The 19,588-nt window shown below is 41.6% G+C and overlaps 1 protein-coding gene across 1 annotated transcript; it reads right to left on the reverse strand.

Annotated features, from left to right (window-relative positions):
• Positions 1-1,058: 1,058 nt before the first annotated feature.
• Positions 1,059-17,501, reverse strand: LOC127381617 (uncharacterized). Its single transcript, XM_051612152.1, has 8 exons — positions 17,411-17,501; positions 16,201-16,288; positions 15,748-15,816; positions 14,229-14,382; positions 12,388-12,548; positions 7,864-8,067; positions 7,579-7,760; positions 1,059-7,279 (listed from the first exon to the last, which is right to left on the reverse strand). Exons 3-8 carry the CDS (start codon positions 15,806-15,808, stop codon positions 1,721-1,723), a joined length of 6,321 nt encoding a protein of 2,106 aa, XP_051468112.1. The 5' UTR covers positions 15,809-15,816; positions 16,201-16,288; positions 17,411-17,501; the 3' UTR covers positions 1,059-1,720.
• Between the last annotated feature and the right edge of the window lie 2,087 nt (positions 17,502-19,588).

Genomic DNA, 19,588 nt, shown 5'->3' on the forward strand with positions numbered 1-19,588 from the left:
GGATTTTCCAAAGGCAAATGGCGCTTTACCAGTCTGATTACCTTAAAGAATGAAAAGACTGGCTCTGTGGATGCAGAGAGAGGATGTTAATCAACTTGAATTCAGCAAGGCTTTCAGCACAGTCTCCCAATGGACTGCCTGGCCCAAAGGGTGTTATCAGCAGTGCAAAGTCCATCTGGCAGTGAGTAACCAGCAGCATCCTGCAGGCTCTTTATTAACAGCCTACCCAACCAGACAGAGTCTGCCCGCAGCAAATTCATGGAGAACATCAGATTAGAGAGAGCATTTGGTACATTGACAGGGAGGGTCACTATCTGGAGGGACTAATAGCTTAACAGAATTTTCATTAAATTCAACCATGATGAATGAAAGCCTTTCACCTGGGATGGAATAGCCCCTGCAGCAGTTCTGCACAGAGACAGACTAAGCCCCATAATGTTATGGGCTGCCTGGCCAGCTTGGATGAAAAGGAACAGAGAGTCCTGATGGGCAGGGGGCTAAGCACATGCCCAAGGCTAAGAGCTGACTGGGTGTCAGGAGGCATCTACTTGACAGGAGTACAGCCCGTAGATCAAAGGAAGTGATTCCTCACCCTTACTTATTACACCACATCTGGAACCCTGGTCCAATTCTGACCCACCACTATAAGAAATGCATAGATAAGCTTCAGTAAATTCAGTAGAAGGCCCATTGAGAATCTTGAGGGCTGGAGCACCAGCACTATGAGGAGAGACTTAGGGAAATGGGCTTGTTCAGCCTGAAGAAGAGATGGCTTCAGGGGGACCTCATAGTCCATGGATACTCCATGCACTGAAGAATACTACCAAAAGCTGCAACAAACATCTCAGGGTGAATGATAATTAGGTATAAAAGGAAGAAAAAAATACAAGGACCCTACTCCCATATGAAAAGACTATAAACAGTTTTCTTCAGTGTCTTTGGGGAAGAGTATGTCTTTTCTCACTGGTGTAAAATAAGGACGGGTGTTAGGCTAAGGAAAACTTGAAGACTGGATGAGCAACAAAAAAATTGAAGTAAGACAAAGGTACAATTTAGGGTTTGCTTTTTAAACTTTTTTACTATTCTTTATTTGGGCTTTTATAAAAGATGGTTTATTAATAAAGAAAAACAGTTGCTTTACTGTGTGCTTTGCAAATGAGAAATTTTTAATATTTTTGAAGATATAAGGAAAAAAATAAGAGTAATTGTGGAAGAACACTTTGAAATACACAATATCTAGAAGTCTTTTGAAAAGATGCCCCTATTTAAAACATTTAATAATATTCTAAAAAAGGATAATACATTTGTAATATAATAGTGACAAAACGTGATAATCCTATGCTGCTTTGCAGGTGCATTCATAATTTCAAAGTGTAAACATACTTTTTTTCATTGAGACTTTAATATGTTATGAAAAATGCAATGTGCATTGCATATACAAATTTACCAAATGAAAATGTGTATATATTAAGCTACCTATTTCCAGTTTAAAGTATTGAAAAATGAAGGTAAAAATATTGAAAGTGACAAGTCAAACAATTGACTGAAATTACTACAGCTAGTGCAATGGCAGAAGAACCTCGTGTGTTTTTCTGGATCGAAGCAGAAGAGTACATTGGTCATTACCAGATGTTCTACCCTGTCTGCAATGACATATTTTGAGATACTACAAAAGGTCCAGGTGTCTTCAAAGTTACACAGTTCCTGAGTGAGAAGACTTCTATAGCCAGGTCCCATTTTCTACACTTTCAAGCACAGCATTTTTTTTCTCAACTATTCCATTTGCATTGCTTGTTTCTTTCAAAACTACTACTAAACTTGACAGAGTTGTGTGAGGATCAAGCAGTTTCAGAAGAGGGATGTCCACCTGTCTCTCTTGAAAGACACGGTTCTGAATTGTCATAGCTAACATCGAGTCTATGCCCAATGATGCAAGAGGTGTATTCATGGTCAGTTCATCCGGGTGCAAGCCAGTGAGGTCACTCACCAGTGAGGTGACATAGTCTTCAGATTTTATTAAGGTAGTAACCTGGGCTCCAGTTTCCTCAGAGGTTTCAAGCCTGTTCCCAAATTCTTCTAACATAAGTGATTTGAAGCGACTTTTGAGTGAAATAATCCGAGATAAAACATTATGCAGTATAGCTTGGAAGTTAAATTTGATGACAGCTTGCTGTGGGTTATTTATTAGTACGGTCTTCCTGAGATATTCATTAATTTCATGCACTTGCAAAATATCTATGCCCTTGGATCCCAGAATGTTCTGAATATGTTTTTGATTGTGCAGTATGCCAAGGTTCAAAGCACCCCAGTTAATTGACTGGCCTGAAAGCCCACAGTTCCTCCTGTAGAGGCAGAAGACATCCAAGAAAGAGTTTGCAGCTGCATAGTTTGCCTGGGTCGAATTTCCCAGAAAGGAAGCAACAGAGGAGTAGCACACGAAATAGTCAAGCTCCTGGCCTCTGGTAGCCAAATGAAGATTTAATGTCCCTGCTACTTTTGGGCTCAGCACTTTCTGAAAATCAGCCAAGTTGAGAACTTCAAGACGGCCATCGTGTAAAACAACAGCACTTTGAAATACACCTTTGATTGGACTCCCTGCAAAAAGTTTCGCAATGGACTGGAAAGCTTTCTCAACATCACTGCCTGAAGTAACATCACACTGCACAAACACCATTTTGCTCCCTTCATACTGCTGCTGCAAAGCCATCATCTCTTCTTGCTTCTCATTACTTGGAATTTTCCTGGAGAGTATCACAATACACCCTCCTCCATTCCCAGCTATGAATTTCACTGTTTCAAAGCCAAGTCCAGTGAGCCCCCCAACTACTATGTAAACAGCATTGTGCTTAAACAACTTCTTCTGGGCTTCAGACAATGGTATATCTGAAAGCACGGTAGTGTCCTTCTGCCTTCTCAGTATGGCAAGTGGGACAGATTTGCAGGTAAAATAGGACACCATGGAGTTCATTCGTTCCAAGTTCTCAGTCTGCTGAAAAACAGAACCTGACAGACCTCTAAACCGATTCACATCCATGGAAGTGATCCATGCATGCACAGTCTTTTGCAGTGCCTTTAGAGATGCTTTCTGGAAAATGCTGGTTATTGTAAGGATATGAAAGCAGATATTTTCATTATCAATTCCACTGACATTTTGGGTACATGCAGGCTGTTGATTGCCACACACTATCACCACATCTTTAAGAAAGTACATATCGGCCAGGTCCTCCTGAGACAGCTTATTTACTGGAGGAAGAACAATCAGGGCATCACATAGGTTTATATACTGGAACTTATCAGGAGTGGGCTTTGCAAGCACTGTTCTCCAACCCATCTCTTCAGCTGCCACAGAAAGAACATGGCACAAAACTGATGATGGCTCTGTAGAAATAATACCCAATGTTCTGCCCTTTTTCCCCTTGAGTATCCTCCGATTGAAGATTTCCCATGCAATGATAAAGTATGACACACAAGGGACATCCTGAAAGCAGGGGAATTTCTTTACATTGAAACAAACTTTTCCTGGAATACGAACTCTGGATGATGCAGCAGCTGGATAACATGAAACCACATGATCTCCCACTTTAACTTTCTTCACATCAATACCTGTTGCTGTTACTGTGCCACTGAAATCAAGAGCTAAAAGTCTGTGTTTGCCTCCTGCTTGTGAATTCCAATACACTGTATTACCAAAGTTACGACTAGAAACACTAATGGGATAATAATCTTCTGAGTGGAGGCATATTTTATCCACTTGAATTTCAACACACTGTCTTTCAAGCTGAGTAACAGTGCTGGTAAATACCTCAGCAGACAAATCTTTTGCTGTGTATGGATCAGAAGTGTACAAAGTAAATGTTTCTGGCTTCTGCTGAGCTCTTATGGGTTGACTGTTATCTGTATCCACAAAAGGTGTGCGTCTGATTTCAGCCACATAAGTTCTTCCTTGGTTGATGCAAACTTCTGGATAGTCCATACCTTTGTATTTTGCAAGAACATCTGCTAGCACTGAGATGTCCAGGGAACTGGAAGAACTGAGGTCAATCATCTGAAATGTGATTTCAGGTACTTCAACAACACAAGTTCTGGTCATGCCATGCAATGCAAACCCACAGTTAATGTTGTCTACATTTCTTTCTGTTGTTCTGTAGGTGATAACTCTGACTGAACAGTGGGATGTTTTCTCTCTTAATGCCACAATAACTTGGCGATAGGCTTCACAACACTTTGCCAGTTTGTCTACCACTTTGCTTGGGAAATCTTCATTTAACTTTTGAATTCCCCACAAGAACAGAATTTCATTATAATCTTCCACCTCTGCTTTCATTGTATTCTCTGTGTGTCTTTCCAAGAGGGTTTCCCAGTCTTCATACATAACATATTTTGAATCAGGATGCAAGTATTTTTTTAGCTGCTCAGCTATCCCAAATTTGTCAGCAAACACTAGGACTCTGGGCAAAGCCCCCAGATGTGCAATTGTCTGTGAAGGAGAGACTTCTTTCCATATGTTTTCAAACATGAACTCATTGTCTCTGAAAGATGCTTGCTTCATGAAAGTGATGACAACACGCTTGAGTTCAACCAAAACAGAGCCACGTTTGTCCATAAAGCATCCACAAACCTCCAGACAGTTCCCAATGGATTTGTTTGTTCTCATATATATCATCATTTCTTCCTCCAGCGGTCGGAGCACCACCAGGCTGCCTATCCCTGAAGGAAAGCCTGCTCCAGATTGGAATATCCTTAAGGTTATTACAGCGGTCATCTGCAGAAAGCAGTCGAGCAGCACTGGATGGATACAGTAGTTGTACATCTCTTTGACAGTCTCCTTGTTTACCTTGATGCTTGTTATAACTTCCTTTAGTTCCTGGCAGTAATGCACATCACTGAGCTGTCTAAATACAGGACCATACTGAAAACCAAGCTGAGACAGCGCTTCATAAACCTCCTCTCTGCTAACCACAGTCCTGCATCTTTGATAGATGTCTTGGAAAGAGATGGTGGTTTCTTCCACTACAGCTTCCAGCCCCTTTGTAACTTGGCCTGCAGCATAAACTGCCTTGGAGGAAGAAAGTATCTCAAAGGTTGTCACTGCTTTTTGTGGACCCAGCTTGATACTCAAGACTTGGGAACTCTGCGTGAGAACACATGGAGCAGAAAAACTGATACTCATTTGGCAGTTACTCAGAGGCACTCTAGGTCTTGAGCTGCTCATCACAGAGGCCAGAGCAAGCTCTACATAGAAAGCACCAGGGACTAAAGCTACACCATTGTTCTTGTGCTCATGTAAGTAGGATGTTGTGTCCTGGGACAGCAGGCAGCCAAATTCCAAGTTGTCACTGTTTGTGCTATAAATTAAAGGATGACTGGAGCTGATGTTTCTCTGGTTTGCATGTTGATGAATATCCAGACAGGCCATGAGTTTTTTGCGATCAAATTGATACCGTGGAATGGCCACTGGAACGCTTTGATACCCATCATAAACGTGCTGCCAGTTGGGATTATATCCAAGTTCAAACAGTTTTCCTACCAGGGTAAGGACTGTCTGATACTCTGTATCAGTTTGCAAAGCAGAGAACACCTTGGTGCCCTTTCCTAGAGTTTCCTTTATGTTTCGCTGCAATGCTTGGTGAGGACTTATTTCCACAAACACCACATTTTCCCTGCCTCTAGCTGCAGTTTTGATGGCTTGAGTGAAAGCAACAGGCTCACGAGCATGCCGGGCCCAGAATTTGCTCTGAGCAAAGTCATTTTCAGAAGCAGCCACCCCAGTCAGCGTTGAAATCACTTCAATTTCCCCTTTCTGTTTTTCTAAAGGCTGTATGTTCTCTTCCAGCTCCCCAAGTACCATATCCATGCTGGGGCTGTGGTATGCAGCTGGGACATTAAGAACATGAAGAAAGATGTTTCTCTGGCTGAAAGCTTGAGCTAAATCTCGCCGGACGGCATCCACAGAGTCTGAATTCCCAGACAAGGTGCAGGAAACTGGGCTGTTGAAAGCTGCAACACACACCTTCCCTGAGTAGCGATGCAGATGTTCAGTAATCTCTTGAACAGGGATGTTTCCAACCAGCAACATTCTGCCACTGGCAGTCTTTGCCTGCAGCCGGCTCCGGTGATAAATCACTTTGACTGCATCTGCCAGGGAAAGATACCCAGCAAAATGTGCAGCAGCAACTTCCCCTACTGAGTGGCCAACAGCTGTGACTGGTTTAATGCCCCAGTATTTCAGAAGGGAAGCTAAAGCAACTTGTAGGGTAAAAAGCAAGGGCTGGGAAAGCTCTGGATTCAACAAATCCTTTGGGCCATGACCTCTTGCTGGCTGGAGGCTGATGGGAGCATGTTTCTGAAAAAGTCCTTCTATTTCCTTACACTTCTCTCTGAACACTGGCTCTGAGTACAGCAGTGCCTCATTGAACTCCTTCAGCTTTACACCATTGCCACAGAAGACAAACACCAGTTGTGGTTCCACCTTTGACATGGCAAGTTCAGTGCTTGCTGCTGACATAACCTCTTGACGCAAGTGTTGGAGAGAATTTGTGACAAAAGCTTTTCGGTACCTATAGTTGGCATGACTTCTTCTGCAGGCAGACGTGTAAGCCAGGCTTGGGAGAGTTACAGAGTTTCTTGTGCTCAGCTGGTCAGCCGTGTCAGCCATTGTCATCTGAAGGGACTTACTTGATGATGCTGATAGCAGAACTAATTCAAGGGGCCTCTTAAAGGCAGAAAGAGGCTCTAGCTGCTTGACCTGCCTGACTACAATGTGAGCATTGGTTCCCCCAAATCCAAAGCAGTTAATGCCAGCTACTCTTCCATAGTCACCAGATTCTTCCCATGGCTCTACAGCTGTGGGAACTGCCAGGTTTAATCTCTCTGTATCAATGTTGCTCATCTCCTTTGAGTAATGCAAGGATGGAACAATCTTTCCATGATGCATCATCAGAAGCACTTTTATTAACCCTGCTGCTCCAGCAGCTGATTCAGTGTGACCAATATTTCCTTTCACTGAACCAATTTTCAGAACGGGAACTTGTGAAGACCTGTTTTTACAAATTACACTGCCTACGCTTTCAGCTTCAGTAGGATCTCCAGCAGCAGTTCCTGTACCATGTGCTTCAACGTACTGCAAAGCTGAGGGATCAACACGAGTTTCATAAATGCTGCGCAGTAGCTGCTCTTGCTCTATCTGAGACGGCCTTGTGATTGGTGTCATGGACCTACCGTTCTGATTTACTGCACTGATGTTTATAACACCCCAGATTTTGCTGTAGTCTTCCATTGCCTGTTTCATAAAAAGGTAACATTGCCTTTAATAATCTCATGCTTTTTCTCTCTAGGAAAAAAATAAAGCAAAACAACAAAGCCAAGAACAGGGAGAGTATAATACTAACTTTTAAATGCATGATCACTTTCTCATGAAAGGGGAAGTGCATAAACGTTTAATTCTTAGTAAGTGGTTCATTAATCTTAAGTTTTAATTGGATTTTTTTTTTTTTCTGGCAAAGTAATTATTAGAACTGGACATAGAAAATTCACATAAGCAACCAGTCTTATTTTAGGCTGCCTTACAAGTAATCTTACCTTTTTCAGTGGTTTGAGAAAAACAACACCACAGCCTTCTCCCCTTCCATAACCATCTGCCTTTTTAGAGAAGGGTTTGCTTATTCCCTCCGGAGAGATCATTTTTGCTTTACTGAGAGATACAAAGGTGCGGGGATCTATTATGCAGTTCACTCCACCACAGATTGCTGCCTCACAGTCTCCTGCAGTAAAACAGAAGCATACTCATGTAGAGATGTCCAGGATGATAGACAGAAACAGTAGCAATCCTAATTTATTTGTCCAGCATCAATTCAGTCCCATTACCTGATTTAATTGCTCGCAAGGCGTAGTGCAGAGCAAAAAGAAAAGATGAACATGCAGTGTCAATGGCCAGTGATGGTCCAGTCAGATTAAATGTGAATGAGACCCTGTTAGCAGCAATGCTCATTGCTGTTCCAGTACCATCATAATGATTTATTTCACTCACTGCTCTGCTCGTTACAATTTCATAGTCTCGATTCATTAAACCTGTAAAAATATCAAATAAGTGCCACGTTAACCCAAGCAAACAACAGGGATATACAGCTCTAAACCTGACAGTGTGTTCTGGTTTTCTGTGTTAATAGAGAACTACACAGCACGGGTGTTGAAACTGCTTCAACACAAGTCAAAGGCAAAACTCCCAGCAATTCCCCTGAGCCAAACTTATACAAACATGCCTAACACGTGGAATTTCTACAGGTATAGTAAATTACAGGCCTTTCACAGAATCATGGCATGGTTTGGGTTGGAAGGGACCTTAAAGACTACCCAGTTCCAACCTCCCTGCCATGGACAGGGACATGGCACTAGACCAGGTTGCTCAGAGCCCCATCCAACCTGGCCTTGAATATTTCCTGGAGGGGGCAGCCACAACTTCCCTGGGCAACCTGTGCCAGTGTCTCACCACCCTCATTGAGAAGAATTCCTTCCTAGTATCTAACCTAAATCTATCTTCCTTCAGTCTAAATCTATTATCCCTCATTCCATCACTACATGCCCTTGTAAGAAGTCCCTTCCCAGCTTTCCTGTAGGCCCCCTTCAGGTACTGGAAGGCCACTGTAAGGTCTCCCTGGAGCTTTCTTTTCTCCAGGATGAACAACCCCAACTCTCTCAGCGTGTCATCATAGGAGATGCCTCTGATCATCTTCCTGGCTCTCTTCTGAACTCACTCCAATAGCTTCATGTCTTTCTTGTGTTGGGGGCTCGAGAACTGGACACAGGACTTCAGCTAGGGTCTCATGAGAGCAGAGTGGTGGGGAAGAATCAGCTCCCTTGACCTGTTAGCCATGTTTCATTTGATGCAGGCCAGGATATGGTTGGCTTTCTGGGCTGCAGGTTCACGTTGCCAGCTCATGTTGAGCTTCTGACTGACCAGCATCCCCAAGTCCTTTTCCTCAGGGCTGCTCTCAACCCATTCTCTGCCCAACTTAGCTCATTTCCTGATGGCTTAGCTCATTGTATGATGCAGTTCAGCTCTGTGTAGCCTGTGTAGATCCCTGTATCTCAATTTGACAGTGGTTGGTTTAGTTTCATTACGGAAATATATCTTAAGAATTACAATGAGGATAGCCAGGATAGAAATGTACAGAACATTAGCTTCAGTTCCCCAGATGTTCAAAATTAAAGCTCATGGCATAAGATACATCCAGTGCTTTTTATTTATCTTTTGTTTGCTCACTAAGAACCAGCAATTAAGACAGAAATAGAAAAGAAGGACAGGGCCTGTGTGAGTAGAGTCCTCTTTCTGAGAACACATATGCTTGAAACAGAGTGCATCCACAAGTCCACCAACATGTTTTGAAAATGCAGTACAGCTACTCAGAGAGCAAGGAACAGTCTCCTCTGTGAAAGAAGAGTATGTTTCAGACTAGAAAGTAATCTAAGCAGTTTGCTCTTATAGTTACATCAGCCTAAGTATCCCAGAAAACTTTTAAATGAGACACAGGTTACACCAGCAAAAATGTGCTGTTTTTCTAGCTCCTTGACTAGAGTAGAGTAGAGTAGAGTAGAGTAGAGTAGAGTAGAGTAGAGTAGAGTAGAGTAGAGTGCACAGCAGAGCAGTTCCATTGGAAGTGACCTACAACAACCACCTAGTCCAACTTCCTGACAAATACAGGGCTTACCAAAAGTTAAAGCTTGTTGTTAGGGGTATTATCCAAGTGCCTCTTACACACTGACAGGCATGGGACATCAAACTCCACTCTAGGGAGCCTGTTCCAGTGTTTGACCACTATCTTTGTAAAGAGAAAGCAGCTTTGAACCATTCCCACGGTTGGTCACAGGTACTAGGGAGAAGAGATCAGAACCTCCCTCTCCACTTCTCCCCCTCTGGAAGATGTAGAAGGCAGAGTTCACTCCTCAGTCTCCTGTTCTCCAAACCAGGCAGACTCAGAGTCCTTAGCCACTCCTCATAGGACATGCCTTCCAGCACTTTCACCAGTGCTGCTGCCTTCCTCTGGACACCTCCTTTTTAAATTGTGGGACCAAGAACTGCACAGAATACCCAACATGAGGGTGCACCAATGCTAAGTACAGCAAGATAATCACCTCTTTTGGTTGGCTGGTTATACTGTATTAATGCACCAGATTCCTTTCTGCAGGGCTGCTCTCCAGCCACTCCTCTCCCAGTTTATACTTGTATCCACTGTTACTCCATTCCAGATGCAGAATCTGCAATTTGTTCTTTTTAAATTTTGTGTCACTGAAGACTGCATAATGTTCCAGCCTATCTATATCCCTCTGCAACGCTTCTTGTCCCTTAAGAGAGTCAACAGCAACTCCCAGTTTAGTATCATCAGAAAACTTACTAGTGGTGCATCCAACTCCTGCATCCAAAACATTTTTTTTAAATGTAGAAAGGACGACCCTGGGAACAACAACCTGTCAGCCTCACCTCTGTACCTGGGAAGATCATGGATCAGATCCATCTAGAAGCCATGCTAAAGTACACAGAGGATGGGAAGCTGATTGGAGACAGCATGGTTTCACCAAGGGCAAGTCCTGCCTGGCCAAACTAGTGGCCTCCTATGATGGAGTGACTGCATTAGTGGATAAGGGAAAAGCTACAGATGTCATCTATCAAGACTTCTGTGTGGGCTTTCACATGGTTCCTCACACATCCTTCTCTCTAAGTTTGAGAAATACGGAGTTGATGAGCGGACTGTTCAGTGGATGAGGAATCGGTGGATGGTCATATCCAGAGGGTTGTGGTCAACAGCTCAATGTCCAGACTGAGATTTGTTATAACTGGTGTCCCTCAGAGGTCCTTACTGAGACCAGTACTGTTTAATATCTTCATCAGTGACATAGACAGTGGGATCGAGTGCACCCTCAGCAAGTTTGCAACTGACACCAAGCTGAGTAGTGCAGCTGTCATGCCTAAGGGATGGATTGCCATCCACAGGGACCTAGACAAGCTTGAGAACTGGGCCCACTGCAACCTCATGAGGTTCAACAAGGTGCAAGGTCTTCCATCTGGGGAGGCAATCCCCAGTATCAATACACACTGAGGGATGAAGGGATTAAGAGCAGCCCTGCAGAGAAGAGCTTGGAGATACTGTTGGATGAAAAGCCAAACATGAACTGGCAATGTGTGTTCACAGCCCAGAAAGGCAACCATATCCTGGACTGGATCAGAATAAGTGGCTAGCAGGTCAAGAGAGGTGATTTTGCCCCTCTACTCTACTCCAGTGAGACCCCAGCTAGAGTGCTGCATCCAACTCTGGAGTGCAGGAAAGAGATGGACCTTTTGGAGTGAATCCAGAGGAGGGCCATGAAGATGATCAGAGGGTTGGAGCACTCCTCCTATGAAGACAGGCTGAGAGAGTTGGGGTTGCTCAGCCTGGAGAAGAGAAGGGCCTGGGAAGACCTTATAGTGGCCTTTCAATACTTAAAGGAGGCCTGTAGAAGGATGGAAACAAACTTTTTAGAAGGGCCTGTTGTGACAGGACAAGGGGTAATGGTTTTAAACTAAAAGAGGGCAGATTTACACTACATATAAGGAAGAAATATTTTACAATGAGGGCGGTGAAACACTGGAACAAGAGAGGTTGTAGATGTTCCCTCCCTGGAAACATTCAAGGTCAGGTTGGACCAAGCTCTGAGCAACCTGACCTAGTTGAAGATGTCACTGCTCACTGCAGGGGGATCAGACTAGATGACATTTAACAGTCCCAACTCAAACTATTCTATGATTCTATGATTAAAATATTGAACAGAACTGGCCCTAGAATCAAGCCCTGAGGAACACTGCTAGAGAGTGGTTACCAGCCAGATGTAGCCCCATTCAACCCTTTGAGCCCTGCCATTCACCCAGTTCTTCACCCAGCACACTATCTATGTACTTATGCCTTTCAACATCACCTAGTATAATCTTCTCCATAATTTTTCAAGGTACTGAGGTAAGCAGTTGGACAAGAGCAGCTTGGTACCATACTAATAACTACATGATGATTTCTGCTGGTTTAAAAGGATTTTACCCCTCAAAACACCTTAACTAATCTTATACTGGAAAGAAGTGTAGGCCTGGCTTGAGAGTATCATTCCTGGGAAGGGCTGGGTTGAGCAGACAGTTTAAGTGTTTCCTTCTTCAACTTCAGTGGCTGAAGACACTAAAAGGAGCACTTAAAATAGATTGTAATTAACTTCTAGAGTAGCCTAGTAATCCTTAGCAAAATAGTCAGTAGGGTCGTAGCACAGTAGCCTTACGTTCTTCAGTGCTAGATACATATGTAAAGTTTATGAAGGAGCACTTCAATCTTTGTGAAGTTAAAATGGGCATTTTTCACCATGAAATTTTCATCTTACCAATAAAAACACCTGTTTTGGTGCCACTGACAGCTTCTACAGGGACTCCTGCATCCTCCAAAGCTTTGTATGTGCATTCTAGCAGTAACTTCTGTTGTGGATCCATGCGTTCAGCTTCCATATTATTAATCCCAAACAGGTGGTTGTCAAATGAATTAAATCTAAAATACACAGACCAGAAAATGGTACAATATATATACAGTATGTGTTTGCTTCAAAACTCAAAGTACACATTATTTGCAATTTCATGAAAAGCAAAGCAGTAAGAGGTCACAGTTCCCCCTATGAATTTCAGAAGAAAATGTGTATAGGCCAAGGATATTTTATGTCCCGCCACAAAATTTGTATTTTTATCAGTGATTCTGCATTTCAGAATTCTGAGTCTACTCTTAGAAATTTTTATTCATGTGGTTATCCCACTGGTATCAACAGGACTCCTCAGACTATTAACATTTGCAGAATGAGATTCCCACATGCTGTAATGTGGTCTTAGCCAACAAGTTTTAAACAAATATTGCCTTTTAAATTATTTTAAGGCAATATGGGCCAATGGCTTTACAACTTAAAATCACTAAGGGTCAGCTGAGATGCTTCCAAGAGATAAATTTAAAATGTTTTATATATATATGCGTGTGTGATTATCTTTTAAAAAAATCTTCAAAGTAGGCCCACACTTAGAAAAGACTAAGTCCAGGCTTAATCTTGTATCCAAAGACCAGATTTGTGTGGCCTTCTATAATTTCTTGATTTCAGTGGAGACATCAAATCTACCATGGGACTAAAGGAATTCTAGGTCCTACAATCAAACCTGCTAAATATTACTCTCAGGAGGCATACAATTGCTTCTGTGGATGTGAATTTCTCAACTGAATAAAGGTCTACAGCCTAAGGATTTAAGGTGAACGTGGATTTAAAATAAAAGATGCTTATGTTGATCTTACTGTAATTATCTATTATTTGCATTACTCATATCCCCTGTGCAGCTGTACCCATATCTCTGGGATAATTTGACATGAGCCATGAGGACACAAGTGAAGGAGTTGACACTGTAGGTTGCTCCTCCAGGATTTGGCTTTACACTAATATCTTTACCTGATACTGATACATACATAATCTCTTAGTATTATGGGGAAGTTACTCGGAATTAAGAGAAAAGCAAGATTATTATGAAATTATGAATATTTCAGGTTTACAAGCAAGCATAACACTCAAGCATAAATTCCCCTTCTTGACTATTTAGCAAAACCAGACTTCTTTACTTTCTCTCTAAATGGTGACACCTGTTTGAATTAGAGCTACTTGTCCCCTCAAGCACAGGATTAGGTCCTGAGGTCCAGCAAAGCTCAATTACCTTCAGGCAGAAACTCAAGGAGACTTACCAGGCACTTCATAAAGCTCGGATTCCATATTCTGCCACACTCACCCACAGTCTGTACAAATTATTTGGCAGGCTGGAGCCCACCTCAGATCCAGTATGCACTCATGCATAATCCATGTGTACTTCTGTACCCAAAATGCAGACACCCCTGTCACATGACAGGTGACATCTCAACACATGGTGACCATGTACATACATGTTTGATTATGTAAGCAAAGGTTATATGTGTTCCCAGCCATGTAGCTTTGGGATCAACATGGCCTGCAACTACACTTGCACGTGGATGTGGCACACCAGGAATTTCTGCACTTGGACAACTGCATGTTCATCATGTGATGTAAAAGAAAGCCAGTTCCTAGGTGCCATTTATAAGCTCCCCCTGTGCCTTGCACCCTCTGAAAGGCTGGATATTTTATTCTAAGTACAAAAAAAAGTCAATGGTACTGCATGGTGACAGACTCACTCATTGAGAAGAGCAGCTCGTGTTGTACATATTTTTCCTGGCTTGTTATCATCTGGATCATACCACTCTTTGACATTAAATCTCTCGGGAGGGATTTCTACTGTGCAGTTTTTGCCCTCCTCCAGGACTTTCCAGAAATTGTCAATTCCATCACCTGTTGTAAAAAGGTTTTAAAGTAGATTAAATTATGTGCTCCCTCTCTCCAACAAAACAATATTTAATCCTCAGGCAGGAGACTCCTGCTACATATTTACTAGCACTTCACTACATTCAGAGCCATTTTGTTTGCCCACAGTTAGCTACAGGCCACATAGTTTTCACTGTACCACATACACCTGTTTAATCATGGACAAAATGAAGCCAGGAATTAAATCTGGTTCGAGCAGGAAAGAAAATAAGGAAATGGATGTGAGAGGAATTAATATGGTTTTTGCAGAAGATAAAGCTGTCTTCCATTAGGTATAACTGTAGAGGAAATGTTTACTTAGAAATAAGGTACAACATTGCTTAGCCTTTGAGGAAAGAAAACTGGGCACCTACTCTTGCAAGAACGTAAACAAAATGTGCTTCACTGAGGAATCTGTTTGAGCCTGTGTTACTAGAAGTATAAACATTTCTCACAGGGAGAAACTAGCATGGTCACATTCAGTACTGAACACCAACTTGTAAGACAGAACTGTATTGCACTCCCTGGATTATTTCTGCATATTTTAAAATCTGTAGCTATCTAATGTAAAGAGTATGGACAGTTTGACAGCAGCAGCCAGAGCCTAGAAATCTCTCAACAGCTTTCTAAAGGTTTTCAGCTGTCAAGTCTCAGTCAACCATCTAAACTCACAATATAAAGTCAACTGTCACTTTCATAGGGCCTAATTGTAACTAAGATTGTAAATATGAGACTACTGTAAAGCAGGCTGCTGTCTTGTACTACCATAGGCAATGTCAGTTCTTTACTGGTCAGGTTCCCATCTTGTGCGAGAGGCAGCATGGGGTGTATTGTAAGAGGCAGAGTCTGACCAGAGACAGAGCTGTATTTATTTAGCTCTGCTCTCCTCTGGCACCTTTCAAGGTGAATACTGTAATAAAGCAGGAAGTTTTCTTTTAGTAAAACCCAACCTATTTATATTACAAGCAGAGATGGTTACATTGACAGGCCCTTGATCTGTCCCATCCCTAGGGAGGTACAGTTCTGCAACAATGCACAATCATCCAGCCAGTGCACACACAGAAAGCTCAAATCATCCCAAACCCCTCCAGTTCATCTGTGTGTGAGTTTCATGTGTGCAAGCTCAATGCCCAGCCCAAACCCAGCACTGCAAGTCTGCCTGTCAGCAGACAAATTTGAACCAATTAGTTCCCACCACAGTGTGACCTTTTATAAAGATCCTACAAGTATCAAAGTAACAACTTCTCCCAAGTAAGGGAGGAATATGTTGTTTTCCTCCACCTCAACATTAATGAGTGACTGTGCTTTTCAATGTTCACTCAGCAGACTGCTTTGCTTTTACCCAAAACTTACCTCCAGGAAAGTTGCATCCTATTCCCACAATAGCAATTTCATCTCCAGTCTCAATCTCCATCTCCTGGACTGCACAATACAGGTATAAGTGTCAGCCAGCTCAAACAATTATGCATTTATCATTAAATAAGTAGTAGGTGAAAAATGTAACTTCCCACAAACACACATACTTGTTCAAAGCTTGATTAGTCTAGAATTATCTATTTTTGGTTGTGAAGAGAACCAGAGCTGCACGTTTTCGGGTTTTTTTGTTGTCTCTGCCTTTAGAGGAAAATCCCTGACAAATTCCTCAGACTCCAACCACCAGCTTATCTGATCTTCAGCCTCTCCCTAGATCAGTCCTGCTTCACTTCTTGTGTGCAGAAGTGAACTGTGCATAGATCAAGGCACACTTTCAGCTATACTGTCTCTATCCTATTCACAACAATCTCTCAAACAGACTCTGGAAATTACCAGTTAAAATCAGACCACTCCAAGAAGCAACAGACAACCAAGTAGCTGAAGGAACAAAATATGTGTCTTCCACACTCTGGCTAAGTGCCTGGGAAAAAAAAACACAAAACAAACAACCTTATTCAGAGTGCTGCTTTTCTGGATCCCAAGGCTGTCCAGCTTTTGTCTAAATCAGTTTTCCCTGTAGTCAGAGGTTAACCCACACAGACCACACCCAAAGCCACCAGCAGATACAAGATCTGTCTTCCTGACAATGCAGTTTCCAGGTAGCCCCACTACAGTACTAGGAATAACTGGCCTTTCAGCTCATTTGCAGCTTCACAGGGAAAACAACTCTTGTGAAGCAGCTCAAAATAAAATTTGAATTTTTTCAACAAATTTGATGGCAAAGAAAAAAAAATGTTTAGGTTGAAATTAAATACCTCAGTAGAGAATTTAAAGCTGATTTTTCTCCCTTAATCCTGGAAGGGAATTTGTGAGGTAAAAATTCAAATAATTAGAAATCACTAGGCTGCCCACCTAAGAACCCTTCAGTCCTCCTAAATTTGCTTCAACCCACAAAGAGGAAAAGATTCATGTTGAAAGGGATTTTGGGGCATTTTTGGCAGTGGTGGTGGATTCTAATTTCAGTCATATTACAAGAAGTCCCAAAGAGTCTATATCAGCTATGGGCTGATGGGAGTGAAGCAGAGATTAGATTGTTTTATGGCCTCACACATAGTTATCATTTATTAGAAGTCTGCTTTGAAACATGAAAATAAAAATTACTGCTCAGATTCACACTTTGAAAAATTTACTTCTCAGTATCATTAACAAAGACAGAGTAAGTTAAAGGCCACCAAGCAAAAATAAGGACACCAGAATCTGGCTTTCTAGATTATTTTCTTTTTTCTATTTTCTATATTCTATTTTCTTTTTCTTATCTATTTTTCTTTTTCAATTTTACCAACAATAGTAGTTCTAAAATGCTATTTTCCTTTAGTTTTTTCTATGATTTCTATGATTTCTATGTTTTTTCTATTTTGTATTTTCATGTCATGGCTAACCTAAAGCTGCAACAGAGTTACTCTTATCACAAAGGTATCACAAAGCATTGTTTGTAAGGTAGCACTTAAATAGCACATAATAGAAAAATAAGGACCTTCCAATTATGACAGAAAACAAATCTTTGGCATCTATGCAATTACCCAGTGAGCTGTATAACTCTTACCTTGTATCATCCCAGCAGGGTGTACTAACAGGCTGACTCAGTAGAAGTCATTTATATCGGGTTTGCTGCGGTTTTCCATTCAAATTTTGCGTGTCAAAATGTGGTGAAACTGCCAACGCCTTCCAAAGAAACAAAAGCAAATAAATCATGTGATTACTGCCTCTGACTAAAGTTCACAACTACTTCCCTGAAGTAGTAAACTCTTTATGACACCAGGTTTTACACCCTGAAAAGAGTAAAATGTGTCTTATCTAAATTGTTATAGTCAACAAAACAATAAATTGGAGAAATGAAATAGCCCATAAAAATTTACAATCTTAAGAATAAGATTTAAAAGACGGGTTTTAAAGTAACAACTCAATTTGGTTTGCTCGTACTATCAATAGATCTGAATAAAGCATAAAGCCCCTCTATTTGTTGGAGGAACCATTTGCGAAAACTAAGCACAAACTCTATATAAACTTAAAACCTGAGTTCCATGTTTGATTTCACAGCTGCATTTTTTTACTGAGCAGGAGCATTTAAATATGCAAGCACAAAAACCCTTGTCAAAAGACAAATAGTCCCAGCACACTTCTGAGTCCACCAGGTCATTAAATGCAATACTGAGCTTTCTTTCTGAAAATTGCCATCTTCTTAAAAGCAAAACAAACAGTAGAATATCCAGAAGTAACCTCTGAAGGGATCAAGTCTACTAGTCTCTGCTAGATGCCTTTCTATCACAGAACCATAGAATGGTTTGGGCTGGAAGGGACCTTGAAGATCACCTAGTTCCAATCCCCCTGCATGGGCAGGGACACCTCTCAGTAGACCAGGTTGCTCAAAGTTCCATCCAGCCTGGCCTTAAACACTTCAGGGAGGGGGCAGCCACAGCTTTATTGGGAAACATTTTCCAGTGTCTCAGCACAGATACTTCCTCTCATCTGGTTTCATTCCCACCACCCAAACTCATATTTCTCCTCTTTTGACTTTGTAACAGAAACAAAGTTTTCGATGAGCCAGGAGAGTTCACATATGGTTCATGTTTTCCCTGGTTGTGGGACCCAACTCTTTCAAAAAGGCAGCAAAAAAACTCTGTGCTGAGAAGAAACAGTTTATTCTGCCACTGAATAGCTTCGTAACCTGCTCTGAAAAGCTCAGATTCTGCTCTCCATTTCACAGCTATAAATCTCAGTCACTCACTTTTCTGAGTTCTGAGGTTATTGGCAGTTATTTAATGATTTAACTGAATTAACCCACTTCCCCAATGTCATTATTAGGCTGATGCGTAAGATGGCTTGTCTAAAGCTGACCTGAGAATCCCCCTATTTCACATGTGTCTAAAGAGCATTCTTGTCACTGCTGGCACCACCAACTTCTGGCAGAGCAGAATGTGGGTTCATCAGATGAACTGGGAATACACTGTGGAACCTCCATTACATTTTCACAATAACCATCTGAAAGCAATAAATTCGAAGCCATAATTCAAAGTAATTCGTATTATAATCATTCAATTGGTTAGGTACTGTTAGAAATGAAATGTAGTGTTGATTTTGCATTCTAGTGTTAGAAACGTAGTGTTTGGTTTGGTTCACATATATATATATATTAGTGATATATAGGATATATAGGATATATTAGGAATATATAGTTTGTTTGAGCACATATATATATACTTTAGTGTTAAGAATATAATAGTTTGCTTGAGATAAGTGAGATATCTGCACATTCCAATTACACCAAGAGTGGTTTACGGCCCAAGAAACTGAGGGACTTAATTGGACTCCATCTGGGGGATCTGAACATGGAGAAGGATTTATGGCCCAAGATAAGGCCGAACAAAGCTACTTCTATGTTGCTCCTCAGGGCAGGATGACACCAGTAGATTGTTAACTGGGAAGACAACCAAGGGGGCAAGAAAGGTCAAAATTTTACCTTAAAAGGTAAAAAGTAAACTGCTAGAATGGAATGTGTAAACAGGGGTGGGAAACTTACAGGATAATTTGAAGCGTCAGAGAGGCTGTAAACCCTGGAGTACCCACCAGTGGGGAAACAGGGGAGGGAACTTTGTGTTGAGAATAGGGAATATAAACCGTTATTCACCTTGCTATGGGTGTGCCTACTTGTTTAGGTCACCCATTCTTGCAAGAATGTAAATTAACTGTGCTTCGCTGAAGGACCTGTGTGGGCCTGCTCATT

This window comes from Apus apus, chromosome 2, assembly GCF_020740795.1.
Source record: "Apus apus isolate bApuApu2 chromosome 2, bApuApu2.pri.cur, whole genome shotgun sequence".
Lineage (NCBI taxonomy): Eukaryota > Metazoa > Chordata > Aves > Apodiformes > Apodidae > Apus > Apus apus.